The sequence below is a fragment of the Pseudorca crassidens genome, chromosome 15, assembly GCF_039906515.1.
Source record: "Pseudorca crassidens isolate mPseCra1 chromosome 15, mPseCra1.hap1, whole genome shotgun sequence".
Lineage (NCBI taxonomy): Eukaryota > Metazoa > Chordata > Mammalia > Artiodactyla > Delphinidae > Pseudorca > Pseudorca crassidens.
Genome location: NC_090310.1, coordinates 38,736,854 through 38,758,207, shown reverse-complemented (window position 1 = coordinate 38,758,207; position 21,354 = coordinate 38,736,854). Strand labels below are relative to the sequence as shown.

At 58.0% G+C, this 21,354-nt stretch overlaps 1 protein-coding gene across 5 annotated transcripts in view; it reads left to right on the top strand.

Moving 5' to 3' along the window:
• RAB11FIP3 (RAB11 family interacting protein 3) overlaps positions 1 to 18,302 on the top strand; it is a 79,563-nt gene extending 61,261 nt beyond the window's left edge. For 2 of the 5 annotated variants that reach the window (XM_067707236.1, XM_067707235.1), the window contains exons 6-14: positions 5,624 to 5,659; positions 9,336 to 9,429; positions 10,277 to 10,380; positions 13,227 to 13,367; positions 15,513 to 15,594; positions 16,142 to 16,279; positions 16,370 to 16,525; positions 16,634 to 16,774; positions 16,849 to 18,302. In XM_067707236.1, coding sequence (XP_067563337.1) covers positions 5,624 to 5,659; positions 9,336 to 9,429; positions 10,277 to 10,380; positions 13,227 to 13,367; positions 15,513 to 15,594; positions 16,142 to 16,279; positions 16,370 to 16,525; positions 16,634 to 16,774; positions 16,849 to 16,962 — 1,006 coding nt within the window. In that variant the 3' untranslated portion in view covers positions 16,963 to 18,302. Of the gene's footprint in view, positions 1 to 2,293; positions 2,429 to 5,623; positions 5,660 to 6,105; positions 6,142 to 9,335; positions 9,430 to 10,276; positions 10,381 to 13,226; positions 13,368 to 15,512; positions 15,595 to 16,141; positions 16,280 to 16,369; positions 16,526 to 16,633; positions 16,775 to 16,848 lie in introns of all 5 variants that reach the window. The other 3 variants (XM_067707233.1, XM_067707232.1, XM_067707234.1) reach the window with 3 other exon arrangements.
• The last annotated feature ends 3,052 nt before the right edge of the window (positions 18,303 to 21,354 follow it).

Below are 21,354 nucleotides of genomic sequence, written 5' to 3'. Positions count from 1 at the left end.
TCCCAGTCACTCCCCGTTTATGCGGCCTCAGCCGAGTCCCAGGGCACAGAGCTGGGGTTGGGAAACTCGGCTTTACGGGTTTCACAGTGCTGTTTGTGGATCACATTGTGGTTTGCATTGAGCTTGAGGGAGGCTGTGTGTGTGAGAGAGAGTGTGTGAGTGTGTGTGTGTGAGAGTGTGAGTGTGTGAGAGAGTGTGTGTGTGTGAGTGTTGAAACCCTGCTCAGCAATCTCAGTCTTACTGTGCAGGTGGACCTCGTCCGTCACTTCCCTTTGTGTTTTTTACTCACTGAAGGCCTGTGGAAGCCCTGCATCATTTTTCCAAAGCCATTGCTTGCACCGTGTCTCTGTGTCACATTATGGTAATTCTAACAATATTTCAGACTCTCAGTATAATTGTTTGTTGTGGGAATCTGTGATCAGCAATCCTTGATGTGACTGTTGCAAAAGGATTACAGGGCTTCCCTGGTGGCACAGTGGTTAAGAATCCACCTGCCAGTGCAGGGGACACGGGTTCAAGCCCTGGTCCGGGAAGATCCCACATGCCGCGAAGCAACTAAGCCCGTGTGCCACAACTACTGAGCCTGCGCTCTAGAGCCCACGAGCCACAACTGCTGAAGCCTGTGTGCCTAGAGCCCGTGCTCTGCAACAAGAGAAGCCACCACAACTAGAGAAAGCCCACGCACAGCAACAAAGACCCAATGCAGCCAAAAATAAATAAATAAATTTAAAAAAAAAATAGAAGGAGCTCCTCTCCCCAACAGGGAGCAGCCTTCTACTTAGGAAAAAAAAAGGATTACAGCTCCCTGAAGGCCTAGATGCTGGTGAGCATTTTTTAGGAATAAAGTATTTTTTAGTTAAGATATGCATGCACATGGGTTTTTTTCTTTTCTTTTTCAATTTTTAATATTTTAATTTTTTGGCTGTGCCGTGTGGCTTGCGGGATCTTAGTTCCCTGACCATAGGGCGAACTCGTGTCCCCTGCAGTGGAAGCGCAGAGTCCTAACCACCAGGGAATTCCCTACGTTGTTTTTTTAGATGTGATACTTTTACACACTTATTGGACTACGGTACAGTGTAAACGTCACTTTTACATGCACTGGAAACCAAAAACTTCGCATAACTCACTTTATTGCACCACTCACTTTATTACGACGGGCTGCAGGTGACCCCGCAGTATCTCCAAGGTCTGATTGCACGGTGTTATCATCTGTGGTGTCCTCGGACCTTATTCCTCTTGCTGAAAGTTTGTGCCCTTCGACTGGCCTCTGAGGGAGGTTTAACATCACAAATGGCTCTTCGGATTCATTTTCTTATAATCACCTGACATCCCCAAACTCTCTGGAAAATTCTGGCTTTGAATAAACTCAACTGTGGCATCTAAAGGGCAGGACCTTCGCTCATGGAGCTGGCTCCTGCCCAGCTCTCCTGCCTCTTCGGGCTGCAGGAGGCCCTGGGAGAAAGCACCCACCCTTGTATCCAGGTCAGGGAATGTGCCGGCCCCTCGGGGAGACCCTGGCCTGGTTGGACAGCCTGCACATGTTAGTCACCTCTCCCTTCTGCCCCCAGTTCTGGAAATTCTCCAGCTGTGCCAACAGCAGAGGCCAAGGGCCTGGGCGGGGGCCAAGCCAGCAGGGCTGCCTGACGTGCTCCAAGTGGTGCTGCCCCGAGGGCCAGGCTGTGGCCCCGCGGGGCGTGTGTCTCCCCATTTTGGTGATCTCTCCATTTGTTCCGTGTGTCCATCCCTTATCCCTTGTCCGCAGGGTTACTTCTGCGCTACGATTGATGTCTCACTTTAACTTTTCTGTAGCCTGGGGTCCTAATGCCCACAAGACGTGGCTGCCGTTACCACTGCCCTGAAAGCCCACTGAGATTAGGTCGTGGCGCGGCTGACGGAATTATGAGTTTTTAACGAAAGTCATCCACCCATAGTTCTTGGTTCTGGTGGTTCTTAAGACAGTTACTGACAGGGTTACAGAACAGAAAGTAAGACGCCCCCTGGCCGTGTGCGTTGCTCTCGCGCTGATGGGTTTCTGACAAAGGAGGATGCAGTGTGTCCAGTCATTTACTTCTTGGCAAAGCAGGGTTCTTCTTTTACAACGAGCCGCGGGGCTGCGCCTGTGTCTTCTGAGAGCCTGACCAGGAAGGTGCCCCCAGCCGCTGCGCCGGGTGTTGCAGGTCCTGGAGGTGGTGCTGAGGGTGACAGAGGCCTCCGCGGCATCCGCCTGACAGCTCACCCTGTCAAGCCACCCGATCCTTGCTCTCTCCTGAAGCCACACCTCTCGTCCCTCCAGCGCTGACCCGCTTGCCGCCAAGCTGCACAGCATCCTCACAGATGAGGCTTTTGAGTTTTACTGTAGCCAGTGCCACAAACAAATCAACCGCCTTGAAGATCTTTCTGCTCGCCTGAACGATCTTGAAAAGAATAGGTAACCTATGCGGTGCCTGGCCTGCTCTCTGTCCCGGGGGAGGCAGACTCCGCCTGCCCGCAGCCGCCCCCACTGCCCTGGCCCAGGTGCCACTCCCTATGCCTGGCCCACTCCGGGGGCTTCCTCCAGAGGCCAGGCAGACGTGCGGACAGCGGACTCTTCGGCCCCTGCCCTGCATGTGCTGTTCCTGGTCTGGTGCCCTGTGTGCATGCCACGGTCCAGTCCCCTGCCTCTGCCCTGCCTGAAGACAGCCAGCATGTGGGAGAAAGTCTGCTTTTAGAAAGATGTGCTTTCTCCGTTTTACTGAAAGATGTTTGAAGTTGAGAGTCACAAGAAGTAGCACTGGGAAATCTAAAGTGAGAGTAGGTCTTCAGTGCAGACTTGTGAGCAGCTTTCAGGGGCGTCAGTTTGAATTGGGGTGAGCCCTGCCCTGAGCTGGTCTCTGGGAGGCTGTGCAGCCTCCGTCAGCGGCAGGGTCACTGGCTGCTCTGTCCCCGGAACGGGCCGCTGGGCCCAGCATGCCTGCTGCTCTTCACCTCTCCCTCTCCTCATCTCCTGGTTCCCTCTCCGCCCCCTGTACCCACCCCTAGTCAGAGTCCCAGGAGGAGGCACCTGGCTCCTCACAGCCTCACAGGCTCCAGATGCAGGAAACATTTTGGGTGTTTTGCACATGCTGACGTGTCCGTTAGGCAGATTGCTGATTAGCTTGTTGTGTGGAGGAGAGATGGGCCCTCGTGCGGCGCACCCCACAGCCCCAGCCCAGCGGAGGGAGTGAGGGACTGCCAGGCGCTCCCGTGCGGGCAGCAAGGAAGGGGTGGGACGTGCCGACCAGTGCTGTGGGCTCCCATGCAACTTCCTGGAGGCAGGGGCCTTGGACTGGTGGGAGTTGCATGGAAGGTGAACCATCCTAATGGTTTTGGCACGTACGCTTCCTCCTGGGCCTGCCGTCTGCCCTTGGGGCTTGGCCTCGGCCGCTCAGTCTGCCTGGTGGGCCCTGCAACCGGCAGCCAATAGTGTCCTGGTGCTGGTTCAGCCCTTCCTCCTGCACTTGTGTAGCTCAGAGCTTGGGCCGGGGTCCAGCCAGCACCTGGTCAGGTGAGGGATAGGGCCGATCGGCAGCTTCAGAGGGGAGCTGGGGGTGCCAGCAGTGCTGAGGAGAACTGGAGGTGCTCTTTGAGGAGCTTCTAGGGAGACCAGGGATTCCAGAGACCCGCCAGCCTCCCTTTACCCCTCGTGTTCAGCCCAGTGCTCAGCGCTCCAGGATGGCCGCTCAGCCTGGCGGGGATGGTCTTTTGTCCTTCCCGAGCAGGGACCTGCCTTCCCCGTATCTCAGCTCTCACCCTGCGAAGGTACTTGATGTGGAAGTGATCTTTTCCCACGTTGAGGACCTGCCCCAGGGTGGCCACAGTCGCCTCTGCTAGGCTTTGTGGGGCAGAGAACAGACTGGGACGTGGCCGAGTCCAGCCAGCAAGTCCAGGGGGTCTCACATCCAGTTTCAGCCACCTGTTCCCTAAGACAGGCACTAACAAGGGGGTTAATATGCCATCAGAACCCTCGTTATAATCAGTCAGGAACTTTCCCCTACACACTCACTTAAGGAGATGTGAATCTTACCCATTGGTTTCCATGGAATTGCCTCAAAATAAACGTATTTGGTCATGCTTTGTGGTTGGTGAAAGGTGATTTAGTCCAAACCATATTCAGACAGCAGCTTTGACGTCTGATATAATTTCTACCCATTGAACCTCAGAACATACATATTTTCCACATACCTGGGAGCCTCTGTAAAACGGTTCATTTTGTAGAAACTGAGAAGTCTGCTTTACCCAGAGGTGCAAGTGATGCCAGCCCCTGAAGGGGGACAGTACATTGGACAGTGGTCTGTCCATTCCTGTTGCTTCAGGATGAAATTAGACTTGTGTTAAAATGTACAGCATCAGTCAGGGCCCAGTCAGAAGAGGGGACCACACAGTAACTTGAATAGGAAAGTTTAATAGAGAGTGACCATTGTAACTGGGGATTGGAGTAACGTGGCATTGGCTGGGAGGAGGGCTCAGGAGGAGACGGGGCAGCAGCTGTGAGGGAGGAGCAGCGGCTCACGCCACCGGCTGCAGAGGGCGTAGCCGCACCTTCTAAAACTTGCAGAAGTCTGCCCTCTGGCTGCCAGGAAAGCTGTTTGCTGGGAGGGGTCTCACCAGAGGGACTTCCACCACGGAACTGCCTGGGAGGTGTCAGGTGCAGCCGCCCAGGTGGGATTCGGGAGTGTGGGGATCAGGGCCCAAGTTCAAACCCTGGTGCTGCCCAGGCAGCAGGGGCACCTGGAAGCAGGCCCTTTCCTGGGTCCCTGTCGAGCACCCTCTGCCGACGCAGCATCACAGGGGCCAGGAGCTGGTAGGCAGGACGAGCCCAGAGCGGAGAGGCAGTGCATTGGTAATGGGTACAGTTGCTGGTGATGGGAACAGCGTGTCTCCCCAGACAGGGTTTCTTGCCCCAGCCTGAGGGGGTCACAGTAACTGATGGGTGTGTGTCTGTCTGGCCATGACGCTATTCTTGTTCTCATAGGTTGAAGCTAATAGTTTAGCAGTTAAATTGGGAAGCAAACGAGGGGTACGGTAAGCTTGGCCCTTTTGCCACTGCAGGTGATCACGTCAGGCAGGCGACATGGGGCTGACTTTCCTGTCCTGAAACGGCGGCAGGAAAGCTTTGCAAGTCTCTGCGCAGCTGGGCTGGTAGAGGTTGAAATGTCAGTGCCAGAGTTAAAACCGACAACAGAGCTTTCCTGTACACACAGGCCCGTGTCACACCTTGTGTGGAGCCTCTGACGGCCGAGCCTGTGGAGGGCAGTGTGGCTCCAAAATCACTTGGGACGTGCTGTTGGCCGATGGCTCGAACCCAGCATGGCCACCTGTGGGTCCAGGCGCTGGGGCCAGCCCCTGAACCGAGGCCCGGTTGTGACACCATCTGAAACTTCCTTGAGGGCTGGGACTAGGTGACAGGCCCCTGAGATTGTCCCCGTGCCCCTGAATGTTTTGCTGAGCGAGCCTTTCCGTGCATGGAGCTGGCCTCGGGAGCGGGTGCTGCATGCCTGCGGACGCGCCCCCGCCCCATATCTCTTTCGCCTGAGTTTCCTGCTTCCTCTCCATCCTCCCTGTCTGTTCTCTGACACCGTTTTCCTGTTTGTTTTGATTTCTGCAGTCCATCGAAGCGGCTCTCCAGCAAGAAGGTGGCAAGGTAGGAACCCTGGGTGCCCACTGAGGTGCTCTTCTGAAATGTGTCACTGGTCACAGTGCTTTAAAAACTTGTTTAGAAGATACTATTTTCAAGGTATTTTTTTAAAAACTTCTGAAAGTACTTCTCATGGTTTGGGATTGAAAATAGTTTGAGGGGACGGGTTGTAAAAAGAATTTCCAAAGCAGTAGATTTGGACCTGTGTTTGTGGCTGGGGGTCCGTGGTGGAAACTTTTGTCCTTCCTCCTGTTCAGTTGAGTCTTTCCCATGTGAGGGCTGTAGGCTAACCTGGTGGGGAGGGTCAGCGGGGCCCTGATGCCACAGCCCAGGTCTGGGTCCACCTCCTTCAAGGGCTGTGTCCTTTCCACCCCTGCTGGCTCCCCAAGGTGAGGAGGAGGTGGGGGAGCTCCTAAAGAACAAGCGTTGGTGACCACTTCTTCATTTTTCAATTTTGGGAGCTGCCCACTGGCTTCCTGCAGTGAGAGGTAACAGCACATGCGTTCACCCCTCCTGCCAGGCCTGCTCTAGGCTTGTAAGATGCCAGCATTCTTCACAGGAAGCCATGTGATGTGTTACTGGATTTCCTTTCTAAGATGAGTTGTTGCTTCTCCTGGAAGCAGTGATTGCCTTTATGTTTTTATTTGCGTCGTCTTCTGCCTCCACTGCCTGGCCCTGCTGCTGCCTGGATGGTTACCCCAGAGCCCTAACCCTCTCCGCCCATGCTGTGTGGGCTGCACGGCTGCAGCCCCGCATGTCTCCCTGATGCCGGGTCCTGGTATCTGTTTCAGGTGTTGGATCATCTCGCCCCCTGAGCCCCTTCTTCCTTTTTTTAATCTCCATTTTCTATCTAGCACGTCTTCTGGTAGCTTCTTGAGAAAAGACGTGCCCAGGAAATAAATTTTCGAGCCCTTGTTGGACATTTTACTCCTGTGGTTTGGCTTGGGGTGGAATTCTAGATCAGAAGTGGTTTCCGTTTAGCCATTTTGTAGGCGTTGCTCATTATCCTCTAGTCCTGGTGCTGCTGCAGGACAGTCTAGTGCTTGCTGGTTTTTCTTTGTGACTGCTTTTCCCTTCTGGAAGCTTTTAAAGGTGTTCTCCCTGTCCCTGAAGCTCAGACATTTCAGGACGAATCTTGTGCGTCCTTTCCACCGTTAATTACGCTGGGTGGAGTGAGAGGCGTGGTTCCAGTCTGGAAGTGCCTGCCCTGAGCTCTGCGGGCATCTCTGGAGCGCGATCCAATCCGCAGAGCCCTCCACCCCACCTCCTGGTCCTGGAGCTCCTACCCCCGGAGCCCCTGCCCCCAGAGCCCCTGCCCCCGGAGCCCCTGAAGGCGGCCTCTCTGCTCTGGCTCCCCCACCCTTCTCTGAGCTCTGTCTCTCTTGCTAGAGGTCTCACTCTGAGTGGGGTCCTGCCTGGCTGCCGACCTTCAGGTAGTTCATAGGCTGTGGTGCAGCCCGTTTGGAGGCCTACAGTCCTGAGTTGGGTGCCTGGTGGGGGCCGCCCCTCCCCCATCTGAGCTCCTCCCTTGCTGCCCCTCAGGTGCCAGCCGCCTGGGCTCTCCTCCAGCGTCCAGCGCCCTGGACATCTCATCTCTGGCCCTGTCTACCCTTCTGCTTCTGTCCCTGAGGATGTAAAACACTTGTTTTTCTTTTCCTATCATGTTAAGGGCTGAGGGTCCAGGGGAAGCAGAGGTGAATCCAAAGGCCCACCCTCCTCACTTGCTCTCTCCATCACCTGGGTCTTGGGAGCGTCCTAGTAATCCCAGACCATGCTTTGATCATAGTTTCAGCATTCCCTTCTCGCTCCACCTTTTACCCAAACAGCCTGCAGCTGGTGAGACTAAGGAAGCTGACTTGCCCTCCCAGCTCCCACACCAGGCACGTGGATGGACCTGGAGCCACCAGGGCCCGGCTCCTCGGCTTTTGGCCTCTGTGGCTGCTGCTCTGAGAATTCATCTTCCTTTGCAGATACCCTTTGGTATAAAAAAGGCCAGCCTGCAGGTGTTTGTTGTTTACAAACAGGCGTCGTCTGCAGTCGGTGCACACACACACACACACACACACACACACGTGCACTTTGAATCTGCTGCTCTTCTGCCCTTAGAACTGCCACCAGCCTTCCAAGGAAACTCAAAATGCTTGCTGTCATTTCACTCTTGTGGCATCGTTTCAGCCCAGGCCTCTGACCTGGCTGTGTGCTCGCCTGGGTGCAGATGGCTCTGGGATCGGTGTGCCTGGGGACCTCACAGGGCGACAGCAGGTCTGGGGTCGGGTGACATTTAGGGTGCAGTCCCGTCCACCGGCCAGGCTTGACCTGACTCCCTTTGGGGTGGATCAGGCATCCCCCCCCTTCCCCTGGTAGGTCTCCTGAGCCAGGATGGGCTTAAATAAACAAGCTCCCCACCCACCATGGGAGGAACTTTGGCTTTACCCTAAGGTGGCTACATGCTGTGGCCACACACCCTAACCCCAGATTCAGCCCTTGGAAAATGCCTGAACCCCTGGTCTGAGATCAGGATCGGGTGTCAGCCCCCAGGCTTTGGACCCTCCTCAGGGTGGTCTCTGGGTCTGGGGTGGGCAGCTTCCTGCCCCAGGAGTGGCGTCAGGAGCTCATGTTTAGGTCAAGGTCATGGATGTTAAGAGGAGTGATTAGATGGCAACTTGATGGCCTGTCCTCCCCTGGCCCTTGGGATTCAGCGCCCTCGGGGAATTGAGTGAAATCCACAGAAATGCCCGGATACGTACCCCCCAGGGCACAGTTGGGGATTGTGGTCTACAGGGATAAAGATGCCCTTCCTTTTTGTTCCCCTGAGAATGTTTCTGGAAAAGAAATGTAAGGAATGTGCAAGCTCAGTCAGTGCTGAAAAGGAAATAGAACTTCATATGTTTGGTAAAGAGACTGTACTTTTTTTTTTTTTTTTTTTTTGGCCATGTGGCACAGCATGCGGGATCTTATTTCCCCAACCTGGGAACGAACCCGGGCCTGCTGCAATGGAAGCACAGAGTCCTAACCACTGGACCACCAGGGAAGTCCTGAGAGTGTACTTTTTAACAGTGTTTTATTGAACTGGCTCTGTGCTGTGTCCTTAGTTATGTGACAGCCTGCAGATCCCCATTCTGTAGCATAGGGAGGGTGCCTAGCTTCCTCAGGGTCACACAGTGCTGAGGCTCCTCCCGCATGTGTCAGAGCCAAGGGCTTGTGCCCTTTTCACGGTCGGCCCCCAGAGGCCCCGAGTGTGTCTTGCCATGGCTGCCCCAGGAGGTGTGCCTGGAAGTCAGAGATGGAGAGGACGTGGAAGTCACGGTGTGCCCACAGGTCATGACCTTGAATTAATGTTTCACGGCTCGGGGAAGATGAGATTATTTCATATCACTGAGAGGAGTGACGTCCTGTTTTATTGCCCAAGTTCAAAGTATCTTGGCCCAGTAGCTGGTAGGGAAGAAGGCCGGGCCCGTTGGGCTCCACAGACTATGGCCTGTTCACCCAGCCCTCGGTAGTGGTGTCCTGCCCGGAGTCCCCTTCGGTGGAGACCTGGCCGCCTACTGCTGGGTTCTGCTTTCCAGACCAGCCTGGGGGTGTTCATGTGTACAGGCCTGGCCGCGAGGTTGTCCCTCTTCTTTGCTCTCCTTGCTCTGCTGAAGGACCTTCTCTGGACAGGGCTGTCGTTTATTCTCCCCAGGCACCTGCATCAGTCAGGGGCCCTGACCATGGAGGCCCTGCAGGACCCTCCCCCAGACCCTGTGGAGGGCATGGAAGAGGACATTGCTGACAAGGTAGGCCCTGGATGGATGGCAGGGCCGGAGGGCCACGTGTGGACAACTCAGTGGCCTCAGGCGCAGGCCCCCAGTGGGTGTGTTGAGTGAGGTGCGCAGAGGGCACAGTGGGAGGTGGTGATGGCGCCGGCAGGGCTGCGCCGTCCACCAGCCCTGATGATCTCTGGCGGGTTTCCTCGGGTTGGCAGCTGCGGGGTGAACAGGAGAGGTGTCACGTTGTCCACGGAGAGGTGCCGGCCAGGGAGGCGGGAGGGCCCGCAGCCTGCAGTGATCCTAGAGCCAGGACGGTGGAATCGGCCACTCCTGAGAGGTTGCTGGGGCAGGGCAGCCTCCCTGTGGCCAAGGCCCTGGGGCTCCAGGACCAGCTCCAGGAAGTGCAGGGGCAGGGTGGCCACAGACACCCCCCCCACCTTCTCTCCCACCTCCTTCTGTCCCCCTCGCCCACCTCACCCTGCCCCCCGCCTCCTGGACCTCTTCAGCACCTCCAGCATCTCAGCTCTGCAGAGCCCTCCCCAGCTCTCCGGTCTGGCCGTCATGCCTCCCACCACCGCCTGGTGAGCGTGTCTGGCTCCAAACCCCGGGCCTTTCTGTCACTCGAGTCCCCAATGTGAGCCGCCTCTGTGGGCTGTGTCTGGCGGAGCAGTGGCCCTGCCTGCGGCCCCTCAGCTCCTTTGCCTTTGAGGGTCGAGGGCACCACGTGCTCCCCTGTCCTCACTGGTGCCCATAGGGCTGCGCTGCCTCGTTCACAGGGCGTCTCCAGCCTGGTGGGCATGGCCTCCAGGACAGTCTGCGTGGGGCACACACTCTCCCACCCCCTTGATTCTCAAGCCACCATCTTGCTCCCCAGGTTGTCTTCCTGGAGAAGCGAGTGTCGGAGCTGGAAAAGGACACAGCTGCCAACGGGGAGCAGCACAGCCGGCTGAGGCAGGAGAACCTCCAGCTGGTGCACAGGTGAGCGCAGGCCTCTTAGTGCCTGTGGGATGTGATCTGCCCCCTGGTCGTTCTCCTCCCTTCAGGTTCTCTGAGCACCACCCTCCATTCAGCTGCTGGATGGTGTGGGGTGAGCAAGGCTCCTGCTGAGGGCTCTCCCCAGAGGAAAGGGCGAGGGAGGGACCTCTCAGGAGAAGCCGGGGCCAACACCCGGCCTGCAGACTGCCCGGCTGGGATTCCCGTCTGGGGGTGTCTGGCGTGTGCCCCGCTTCCAAGACCTGTCCTGACCAAAGGTGCGCCCCCCACCCCACGCAGGCTTGCTTCATCTCCGCATCTCCTGGACAAGGAAACCAAGGCAGCAAGTCGGGGCTCTGGGGTGGGGCCAGTGCCTCCAGAGCTCCCTGTGCTCGGGTACTTGACCCACCCTTGAAGCATGGGGTCCTCATGGGGCGTAGCAGTGCGACCGAGCCCCACGTGGGAGCCGCGAGCTCTGAGTTAGAAATAACAGCCGTGTGGAAGTCGGTGTAAGGAGGGAGCAGGTGCTTCCCCATCTCCTGTTTTGCAGACTTTTCACAGCACGTGGTGTGGTTTTCGGTGTTGGGAAGCTGGTCACGCTGTGTACCTCACCCCAGTTTGCAGCACTTCTCCTGCAGAGGACAAGGGACTTGGCCTGTGTGCAGCCAGAGCCTTGGGGTCACAGACCCCTTTCAAGAGGTCCAGAGGCTGGGAGCACGGCATGTGTTCTGGGCGAAGCCTGGCCCTGCCGAACCTTCTGCAGCCCCAGGCTCTTCACCCTCCGAGCACTTGTACCAGCGCTGGACACGGGCCCCGAGGCTCTGGGGGACGCTGGCCTCCTGTTGTGGCTTCTCCTGGGCGAGATGGGCCTTCATGACCTGTCCTCCTGCTCTTGGAGGCTGGGAACCGGGATGTGCCATGCTGTCCTGGGCGCCTCGCCCACTGCTATAACAGAGCAGCAGAAGCACGTTCTCCTGTGTGGTCGAGACCCTGGCTCGGGGGCCACCTGCTTTCCTGCCCTGCTTTCCTGCTGCAGAGCCAGAGGTGGGGTCGGCCCTGCTTATGCGAGGGCTGGGGCTCCAGTGCTGCGTCTGCAGGACGTTCCTTACTCCCTCCCTGTCCTTGTCCAGGGAGATCTGGATGGGCCACCAGACTCCTTTCTCCAGCTGACTGGAGGTTCATCTCATCCAATGGGCACTTATCAGTTATCCACGTTTGTGGTGGAAAGTCCACACTCTGTGCCCTGCCCGGCCACCCAGCCCCAGGGCCTGTCATATCCACTTCCTGGGGCCGTTTCTGCCAGTGTTTGCCTAAGTTCCCCTCAAGCACACACTCCTGCCGCTGCTGCTTGGCGTTTCCCAGCCGCACTGACCCGCCGCACTGCTCTCCTTTCCTTCCATCCTAGGAGTTCCACCTGCTTTCTCCACATCTGGTTTCTTATTCTCCAGATCCTGCATTTCTTCTTTGCTTACTCGCTTTCTGAGCAGATGCCTTACTCGCAGCATAGGAGCCAGGCTTCCTAAGGCCTCACGTGTCTGAAAACGGGGTTGTGTCGTGTCCCCCCTCCACCCCCACCATCGATAGTGTGGCTGAGTCTGGGATCCCGCTGGGAGCTGGGTCCCTGGAAGCCGGCTCCGCTGCCGTCTGTCCCGTCTGTGACCAAGGCCCTGGCACCGCTGGGCTCACTGCTCTGTGGGGTCCTATTCTCTCCCAACGCTGTGAGGGTCTCTTGTTGTTTCCTGTGCTGAGGGCACGTGGTTTCCAGCCTTTAAATCTGGAAAACGTGTCTCTCAGAGTTTCTTCCATTTTCTTATCTGTCTGAACCTCTGTTAATCAGATATCAGACCTTATGGACCTTCCTTCTCATTTTCTTTACTTCCTTATTCTCTAACTTTCTCATTATTTTTTTTTTCTGTGTAATAATCTTTGGTTTTCTCCTTCAGTTATTCTATTGAATTTAAAATTTTGTCGTGTCGTAGTTTTAATGGTTAAGAGTTACTTCTGTTACCCATTCCTTCTGCGACAGCTGCTCCTGTTTCGTGGACGTGGTGTCTCAGGCCTCTGAGGGTGATAGTTACAGGGCTTCTGTGGTGTTTCCCACATGATGTGTGTCTCCTTCAGGTCGTTTTTTCTGTTTGCTTTGGCCACTTTGTATTAAGAGCTTTCCTGTGATGTCTGGTGGTCTTTGGCTGTCTGTTCACTCTTGGGTGCGAAGCACCAAAAAGCAGATGAGAAACCCTGTGTGGACGGGCAGCTTGGAGGCATGGGCTCCGGCCGTCCACAGGCAGGGCCCAGAGCCCTTCTCTGTGGTTTGGTCCGTTCCTGTCTCCTGCACTTGGGAGTGGTGGTCTGGGAAGAGGCCAGGGTCAGGGTCCCCATGTGTACCTTCCTTCTGTCCCCATGTTCTTGCTATACCTGCCTTCGAGTCTGCCACGGCTGACCTGGGTGGGGTGGATCTGTACACCATGTCTCCAGCCTGGTATCAGTATCAGTGCAAGGTGCCCTGGGGCCAGGCACCTGGTGGGCTTGTGCCCAGGAGGGTCTCCTGCCCACACCCAGCGAGCAGGAGGCAACTGTGGGTGCAGGCCAGGATGGGGGTAATTCCCCCTGGGAATGATGGGGACTGTCCTTGCCGTCAGGACTGTGCCGTGGTCTGAAGGCCAGTCAACCTCTGTGAGGTGAAGGGTGTTTGGGGGGATACATGTCCTGCTTCAGAACTGCCCTTGACTAGAGCTGTGGGCCATTGGGGGACGTCTCAGTGCCTTCCTGTCCCCCCTCTGGGCAGGGCCGCTCTCTCCAGCTCTGGGCTCAGCATCTCAGGACGGTTTCTCCCCTCCCCCTCTGCCTTGCAGAGCCAATGCCCTGGAGGAGCAGCTCAAGGAGCAGGAGCTGAGAGCCTGCGAGATGGTCCTGGAGGAGACACGCAAGCAGAAGGAGCTCCTGTGCAAGATGGAGCGAGAGAAGAGCATCGAGATCGAGAACCTGCAGGCCAGGTGGGGGAGAGGGGGGACGGGGGACCCGCGGGCCAGGTTGGGGAGAGGGGGACGGGGGACCAGCAGGTCAGGTGGGGGAGAGGGGGATGGGGGACCCGCAGGTCAGGTGGGGGAGAGGGCTGATGAGAAATGCAGCTGGGCTCTCACCACAACAGCTGGCCACCCCAGGAGGGCACGATACCTAGGAACAAATTTGATTTTACGAACAGTGGAAAAACCTTTATGAAGAAAACTAAAAAACTCTACTGAAGGCCACAAAGTATTTGAAGGCAAAGACTGACACTACCTGGATGTCACTTTCTCTAATCTTTCTCCAGTGGATGCTGCACCATTCAAAATCAAAGTCAAACTCTTTTTTAAGGCAACTTGAGAAAATTATCCCTATGCTCCCCTGAAGGCATAAGCCTTAGATAAGTCAGGAAAAGGGGAGCATACTCTGTGCAGACACCCCACAAAGGCACAGGAGTGGACCAGGAACTCAGGCTGGGGGCGTCCACTCACGGTGACACGTGGATCTCAAACGTTGTTTGTCAAAGAAAACCAGCAGAGAACCTAGATGTCCACAAGTTAACAGTCACCTGGAGGTTCCTGCTCATCCTCCCTCTGCAGAGCTCGCTCCTGGGTGGGTAGTGACGGGGAGGCGGGTATTTCACAGTCTTCTTAACTGAATGGGCACCACTCTCAGCCTTCATCGTGCAGCCATTTTACCCTCGTGAATGACAACTCTAGGCTCTTTAGCATGTGTTTACCTCCAGCTCTTAAAGCTGGAAAATACATTTTGACACATTTTCAACAGTGGGAGGTGGCAGGAGGGACTGCACACAGAGCTGTGCTGGGGTCTTCCTGGACGGGAGGCCTCCCCGGGGGCTGGCCTGTGGTGTCACCTCCCGGGAAAGCCTTCTTCCTGGGCCTCGGCACAGTGCCATCCAGTGGACCTGCAGGCCACAGCCTCTCCGTGGGGCCCTGTCCACCGGGCTATGGGTGCCTAGGGGCGGGCCGTCCTGCCTCCCGTGTCTGCCAGCACCAGAGCCTGCACGGCAGGGGGCATCCTGCTGGCTGAGTGGGACATCCTGCTGGCCGAGTGGGACAGCAGCTGCAGGAGCCCGAGGTGGACAGGGCCTCATGAGGCCCTCACAGAGCAAGATGGGACTCGGGGTCACCGCTGCCTGCTCTTTGCACCTCAGTTAGCAGCTCCATGTGCCTGGACCCTGGTGGCCTCCCTCAGCTCCCTGGGGTTCTTGCGGGGGTGAGGACAGCGGGGCCATGGAAGGAACTGGGGATTCTTGGAGAAGGGCTGGGTCTGTGGCTGGGACAGAGGAAAACCGGCAGAGCCTGGGGTGCCAGGAAGCAGGGAGGTGCTTGAACAGAAGCACACGCAGACGACGGTATGTCATGGCTCCCAGTGGGCATAGCTGGGGCACAGTAGGAACTGCCATCCAGAGTGTAACCCAACGTGGACTCCTGCAAAGGAGACCAAATAACACACAGACATGTCCGCTCGGGGGTCCCTGGAGCGTGGACTGGACCCCATGACTGGCCTCCAGACAACAGAGAAGGAACGGGAAAAGGAGAACTTGACAGAGGAGACACCTGGCAGACACACCCCAACCAGGCGATCCAGGTCAACGTCACCCATGATGCGAAGGGCACCTCTCCTCTGTGGGATTCTCCCCAAACCCACAACCTGTCCAGTCACGAGAAGACACCAGACAAACCCAGTCTGAGGGACATTTTACCAAATACATGACCAGACCTGCTCAGAACTGTCAAGGTCATGAAGAGCCCGGGAAGTCCAGAGATTGCTGCAGACCAGAGGGGACAGAGGAGCCATGACGGCTAATGCGGTGCGGGGACACCAGACGGGAAGGAGCGCTGGTGGGAAAGCTGTGTTGAGTCCATGGGTTGGTCATTTGCATTTCCAGCGTGGGTGTGATGAACGCCACGATGGTGAGCAGATGCCTGGAGAAGCCGAAAGGGGCTCAGGGTCCGTGGAACTCACTCTGTGTCTGCAGCTTCTCTGTAAACCGGAGGTGTGTGGAGACACCATCCTGGCTTATGAGAAGCTTTGGCCCAGGGCCCTTGTGTGGGTGCGTGTGGTAGCCGGGGGACAGCTCTGCGGGTCCCAGCCTTGTTTTTGTGACCCAGGCTGCAGCAGCTGGACGAGGAGAACAGTGAGCTGAGGTCCTGCATGCCCTGCCTGAAGGCCAGCATCGAGCGCTTGGAGGAGGTAAGCTGCCGGCCAGACTCTCCCCGCCCTCCGCCCCAGGTGACTTTGGGCCATCGGGACCTGAGACAGGTTCTCCAAAGCAGGGCAGCCGCACTGTCGGCCGATGGGCCTGTGGGGGTGTGGCTGCAGGCCAGGAAGCTGTGCTGCTCGAGAGCAGGCTGGTGGCCCCGGGGGTGAGGGAGCCAGGACACACTGGGCCTGGCCATCCCTTTCCTGGAAGATGCGCGACCCTGCCTGGCTTCCCGGCATCCTTGGGCCTGAAGAGTCACGCATAGATTAACACCTGGTTTGAATCTAGGATGATGTCCTTGAGGGGCTGACTTCAGCTTGACCCCTTGTGCCCCGTGGTCCCCTCCCCACCCAGGGACCCCTGGGCAACTCTGCACCCTGAGGACATCTGAGAGCACTTGGGCTCTGGCCTCCTCCCAGAAACAGTCCCGGGCGCCTCGCAGGCCCACCTGCCACGTGTTGGGCGCAGACAGCTGAGGAGAGCTGCATGGATGGGCGGCAGACGGGCATGTCTCTGGCAACTGTTTCGTTCTTGCAGGAGAAGCAGAAGCTGCTAGATGAGATTGAGGAGCTGTCTCTACGGCTCAGTGAGGAACAGGAGAACAGGAGGAAGCTGGGGGACAGGCTGAGCCACGAGAGGCACCAGTTCCAGAGGGACAAGGAGGCGACCCAGGAGGTGAGCACAGAGCCCCGGGGTCCCCCCCATTGGCGTTCAGACCACCCCAGAGGTCCTGAAGCCAAGCTGAGCCAACCCCCGCTGCTGCAGCTGATCGAGGACCTGCGCAAGCAGCTGGAGCATCTGCAGCTCTTCAAGCTGGAGGCCGAGCAGAGGAGGGGCCGCAGCAGCAGCGCAGGCCTGCAGGAGTACAACAGCCGCACGCGGGAGAGTGAGCTGGAGCAGGAGGTCCGGAGGCTGAAGCAGGTGCGGGCTGGGCTCACGCTTCTGGGGGTCGACATGGGGGTGCGTGGGGGCCGGTGCCCGAGTTGGTGGTCCTGCCTCGGCCCAGAAGTGACACCCTGTGTCCCCCAGGACAACCGCAGCCTGAAGGAGCAGAATGACGAGCTCAACGGGCAGATCATCAACCTGAGCATCCAGGGCGCCAAGAACCTCTTCTCCACGGCCTTCTCTGAGTCTCTGGCCGCAGAGATCAGCTCCGTCTCCCGCGACGAGGTAACGCCCCGCCCCGTCCCCTGCGGGCGTCCGCAGTCTGGGCACCTGGCACCGACCCCTAGCTCCTCCCACAGCTCATGGATGCCATCCAGAAGCAGGAGGAGATCAACTTCCGCCTGCAGGACTACATCGACAGGATCATCGTGGCCATCATGGAGACCAACCCATCCATCCTGGAGGTCAAGTAGTGCCACTCAGCGGGGCTCCAGCACAGCACACACGCAGCTGAGACCGAGGTCCCTCACCCACCGTGGAGCACACAGCTGGGCAGGGCAGGGCAGGGGAGGAGGGATGCTGGGACCGGAGCCTGCGGTGGCTCTGGCCTCTCGCTATGCCCTCCTTTCTGCAGAGAATGAGGGACAGTCTCTCAGGCTGGGGTGAACCCCTCTGTGACCTCTCCCACGCTTCCTGCCTTGTCAGGAAAAAAGGAATGAAATGGGTCCCCGCCGGGGGTGCTACTCCCTGTGCCCGCCAGGCACCCTAACCTGGTGCCATCCAAGTCTCAGCCACTCCTGGATGGCATAGAAGCTCCAGGACCCTGGCGCCAGACATGGTGGGGCAGGGGGAGGACAAGCAGGAGAGGCCAGTGTGTGTCAGGGTCTGGCCAGGAGCTGTAGGGCCGCCCCCCCCAGCTTTCCTGGAGCTGCTCAGGCTGGCACCCAACCAGAAGGGGCCCCTTGGTCCAGCTTCAGGCCCAGGGGCCTCTAGGCCACAGGTCTGTGCTCACGGCCAGCCTCTCGTTGCAGTAACTCTGGGCGCTGACGCTCCTGTGACTTGAGAGTCATGGCGTGGAATGTGCTGTCTGTATCGGGTGGGTGTTGCTGTTCCCCTCTGACCCTGGGGGTTCAGGCAGGGCTGTGGCTCCCAGGGGTGTGTCCTCTCCTCCCTGTGCGGATCTCCGCTGGCCCGAGGAAACCAAACGTCTGGAACCAGTTTCCTCTGGGAGTTTGAGGTCTTTAGGAGTCGTCCTGTCTCCACAAGGTGCACTTTGCAGGAGGCTGGGGCGGGAAGGCTCTCACAAGTACACAGTTCAAGGCCTTCCTGGTGGCTTGGGGGCTCCTTCAAGGAAGCCCCTGCCCGGCACTTGCACTGCCAGGAGCAGCAGCATCACCCACAGGGGCTGCTGGGCCTGCCCCCCGAGCCTGAGCGCCAGCCAGGAGCCTCCGGGTGCTCCCAGGTGGGCCAAGACCCTGCACACAGGCGGGCCACCGTTGTGTGCGAGCGCATACGTGAGGGTGTGTGTGTGCGTGCGTGCGTGAGCAAGCGTGTGTGTGGCTCTGTGTCCCTCCACCCTCCACGTGGCCCACCTTCTACACTAAGATTTAAGACGTTGCCTCGTATTGTATATTTTGGGGAAAGCTTTGGGTGTAAATCAATGTAAACTTGGAGGAGAGATTTTTCTATCGTGTAGAGTAGGTATTTTTTATAGATTGAAGGTTGATCAATTTTTTAATACTTCTAAGAGAGAAAACTATCTGTGTATACACATGAAATATATATATGTACGATAATAAACACTGGAACTCTGCTCCCCACCCAGCTGTGACCCACCACACAGACTGGGTCTGTTTCTGTGAACACAAGCTGCTCTGAGACCTTCACGCAGACGCCGGGCACTGGCTGGCACGCTGACCCTGTTTTCACCCCCTCGAGAAGGATTTCCAGGCCGAGCAACAGTGGCCTGGATGATGTAGGAGCACGAGGCCGGGGGACCCAGCACCGATGAAAGTTGGTGCTGCATGTGAGGGGGCTGAGGGGCGGGCCAGGAGCTCCCCATGGTGTCATCTGGGCTTGGACAGCAGGAGGCCTTCTGGTCCAGCCAACCCCTCTCAGAGGCAGCAGGATTCCCCCTCCTGTCTGGGCCCACAGGGGAGTCCAACTGGGGATGCTCCTGGGGTGGGGCGACGTGGTGGGGCCCCAGGGCCATGTGTTCATGGTAGGACACAGCCCCCAAGTGCAGCCTGGCTGCTGACATGGTGCTGAGGGCCAGCCAGGCCGAAGTGGGTAGGGGCAGACACAGTACCCAAAGGAAGACACAGGAAAGGCAAAGGCACCATGGGATTGGGCAGGAAAGGCTTGGCATGGAAGCCAGGCAAGGAGAACTCAGGTGCCACTGCAGTCATGGGGATGCCGCCAAGGAGCTTCTAAGGGTGAGTGACCAAATCTGACTTGAAGGGGGGCTGTTAGCTAAAAGTCCCCCAAACTTGACTCCCTGGCCTAGGCATCTCCCACCTCCTAGCACGGAGCTACCTGTGTACCAGACACAGATGGAGAAACTGGGTCCCCACCCGACCACCCAGTGGGGCAGAGAAGGGTTTGAGCCCAGGTCTGCTGCCCACTCAGCCCCCAGGTGATGACAGGTTGGCCTGGCCTGCAGCAAGCAGGGCCCCCAAGGCCTTGTCCTCAGCTGGGGGTGTGGCATTAAGACACTCTGAGGGGCACCAGGAGCCCTGGGTGGTGTGTGAGTAGCACCGAAGGGGCAATTGGAGGGTGTGGATGTGTCGCAGGAGTTCCTGCCTGGAGCCGGCATCCCTGCCAGGATTCGGGGGAGGGCCTGGAGAGGATGCAGGCCCCCAACCATGCTCCTGGGGCTCAGAGGGGGTAGCTCCTCAGAGTCAATACATACATCATCAAGTTCATTAGTGGGGGGCTTCCCTGGTGGCGCAGTGGTTGAGAGTCCGCCTGCCAATGCAGGGGACACGGGTTCGTGCCCCGGTCCGGGAAGATCCCACATGCCGCGGAGCGGCTGGGCCTGTGAGCCATGGCCGCTGAGCTTGCACGTCCGGAGCCTGTGCTCCACAACAGGAGAGGCCACAACAGTGAGAGGCCCGCGTACTGCAAAAAAAAAAAAAAAAAAAAAGTTCATTAGTGGGGCTGGGACTTGTGCCTGGACTTGTGCCAGGGCCCAGTGCTTGCCAGGTGCAACCAGTGGGCCACGTGGCCAGGGCAGTCAGGGAGGGCAGCATTGTGGTGGGGCCGGGGGTGCGGGCTTCACCCCCAGACTCCTGGTGGAGTTGCACAAGGGGGCCGGCTCAGCACTGGGGGTACCGGGGTGCTCCAGCAGGTTCAGGAGGTCAGTGGGGGCCTGGAAGGGCCTTGTCCCTAGCCTTGCTGCACTGGGGACATCTCTGCTGACCTGGGAGGAGGCCAGTGCCTTTGCTTTGACACCGGGTGATGTCCCGGGTCTGTCCGTCGGGAGCTTGAAGGGCCCGTCTCTGCCTAGGAGAAGCTGGGTGTGGGGAGAGGCCTTTCCATCAGGTGAAGCCAAAACCAGGAAGGAGCTCCTCCCCGTACCCCACTGAGGCCTGCCAACCCGTTCCATTTCCACTCTCAAACGTGGGGGCCTGTCTGCAGTCCAGCTGGTCCCACCAGCCAAGGCTGAGATCCTTGCCCTGGTCCTGCAGGGGTCCCAGCCCTACTAGAGACAGAGCCCCCTTGGGACAAGGTGGGGTGGGAGAACACATGACAAAAACCCATTGTAAATGGAAATGGCAGTGCCTCGCTGCTGCACAGGAAGAGCTTCCTGGAGAGCCCAGGCAGGTGGCCCAGGCGGAGTGTGCCCAGAGGGTGCTGGAGGGGACCGCGGAGTATACATGAGGCCACTGTCAAAAGTGCATCTCTCCCGTGTGGGGAGCCCCCACCCCCAGCCCCAAAGCAGATCCTGTCTCAAGTCAGCTCTTCCCTCACGTTGCTAGAGCCCCGGCTTCACCCTTCAAGGTCTTGGCCAAAGAGCACAGAGCAAGACTGCCCCTCCCCTGGAAGCAGACTGCTGGCAGGTGGCTGCACAGCTGGCCCCAGTCCCTGGTTCCTCGTGCCCCACGTGTACTGCCCGGGTCCTTGGCTCAGCCTGCTCCAGCCTGTCCACACTAAAGGAAGGGGTGCCCGCCTTCGCCCCCAGCCCTGTGGCACCAGCGCCTGTCACTCCACCTGCTGGTGGTTCAGAGACCAGGAGATGGAGGCCCTGTGAGGGCATCTCACAAAGCAGGTGATTACGGGTCGTTATGTAAAACCTGCCAGAGCACAGGTGTGTCCTGTCCTCAGCCGCCTGCTGGCCTCAGCTCCCACGTGCCTGTCACACCACGGAGGATCCCTGTGCCCTCATCTCCATAGAATCTCCACTCCTTGAGAGCATTTGTTCACTGCTGTGTCCCAAAGCTGCGAAAAGCACGAGTGAGACCTGCACAGGGACACTTGAACTAATGCCGCCCCCCACCCCCTCTCCCCTCTGGGTGGCCATCTCCTGAAGGTCACTTATCTTCTGCTTTATAGTTACTTAAAATTTACACCTATGTGACTGAGAACATTTAAGATGATCACAGGTTGACCGTACAGATGCGTCCCTGGTCTCGCTGCTCTGGTCCTCTTGCTGCCCCTGCACATGAAACCTGTTCCTTCCAGTTCCCTCCTGGGACAGTCTTGAAGAATCCTCCTGAGGCCCTCTTCTGGTGACTGGGCTCTCTCCCTATGACAGCAGGCCTTGGCCCCTTACTGGGGAGAGCTGGGATGCTCCTGCTCTCTCCCCACCCCCACGTAGGGACTGGCTCTGCAAAACCCTGCAGTCAACTGGCAGGAACCTCAGC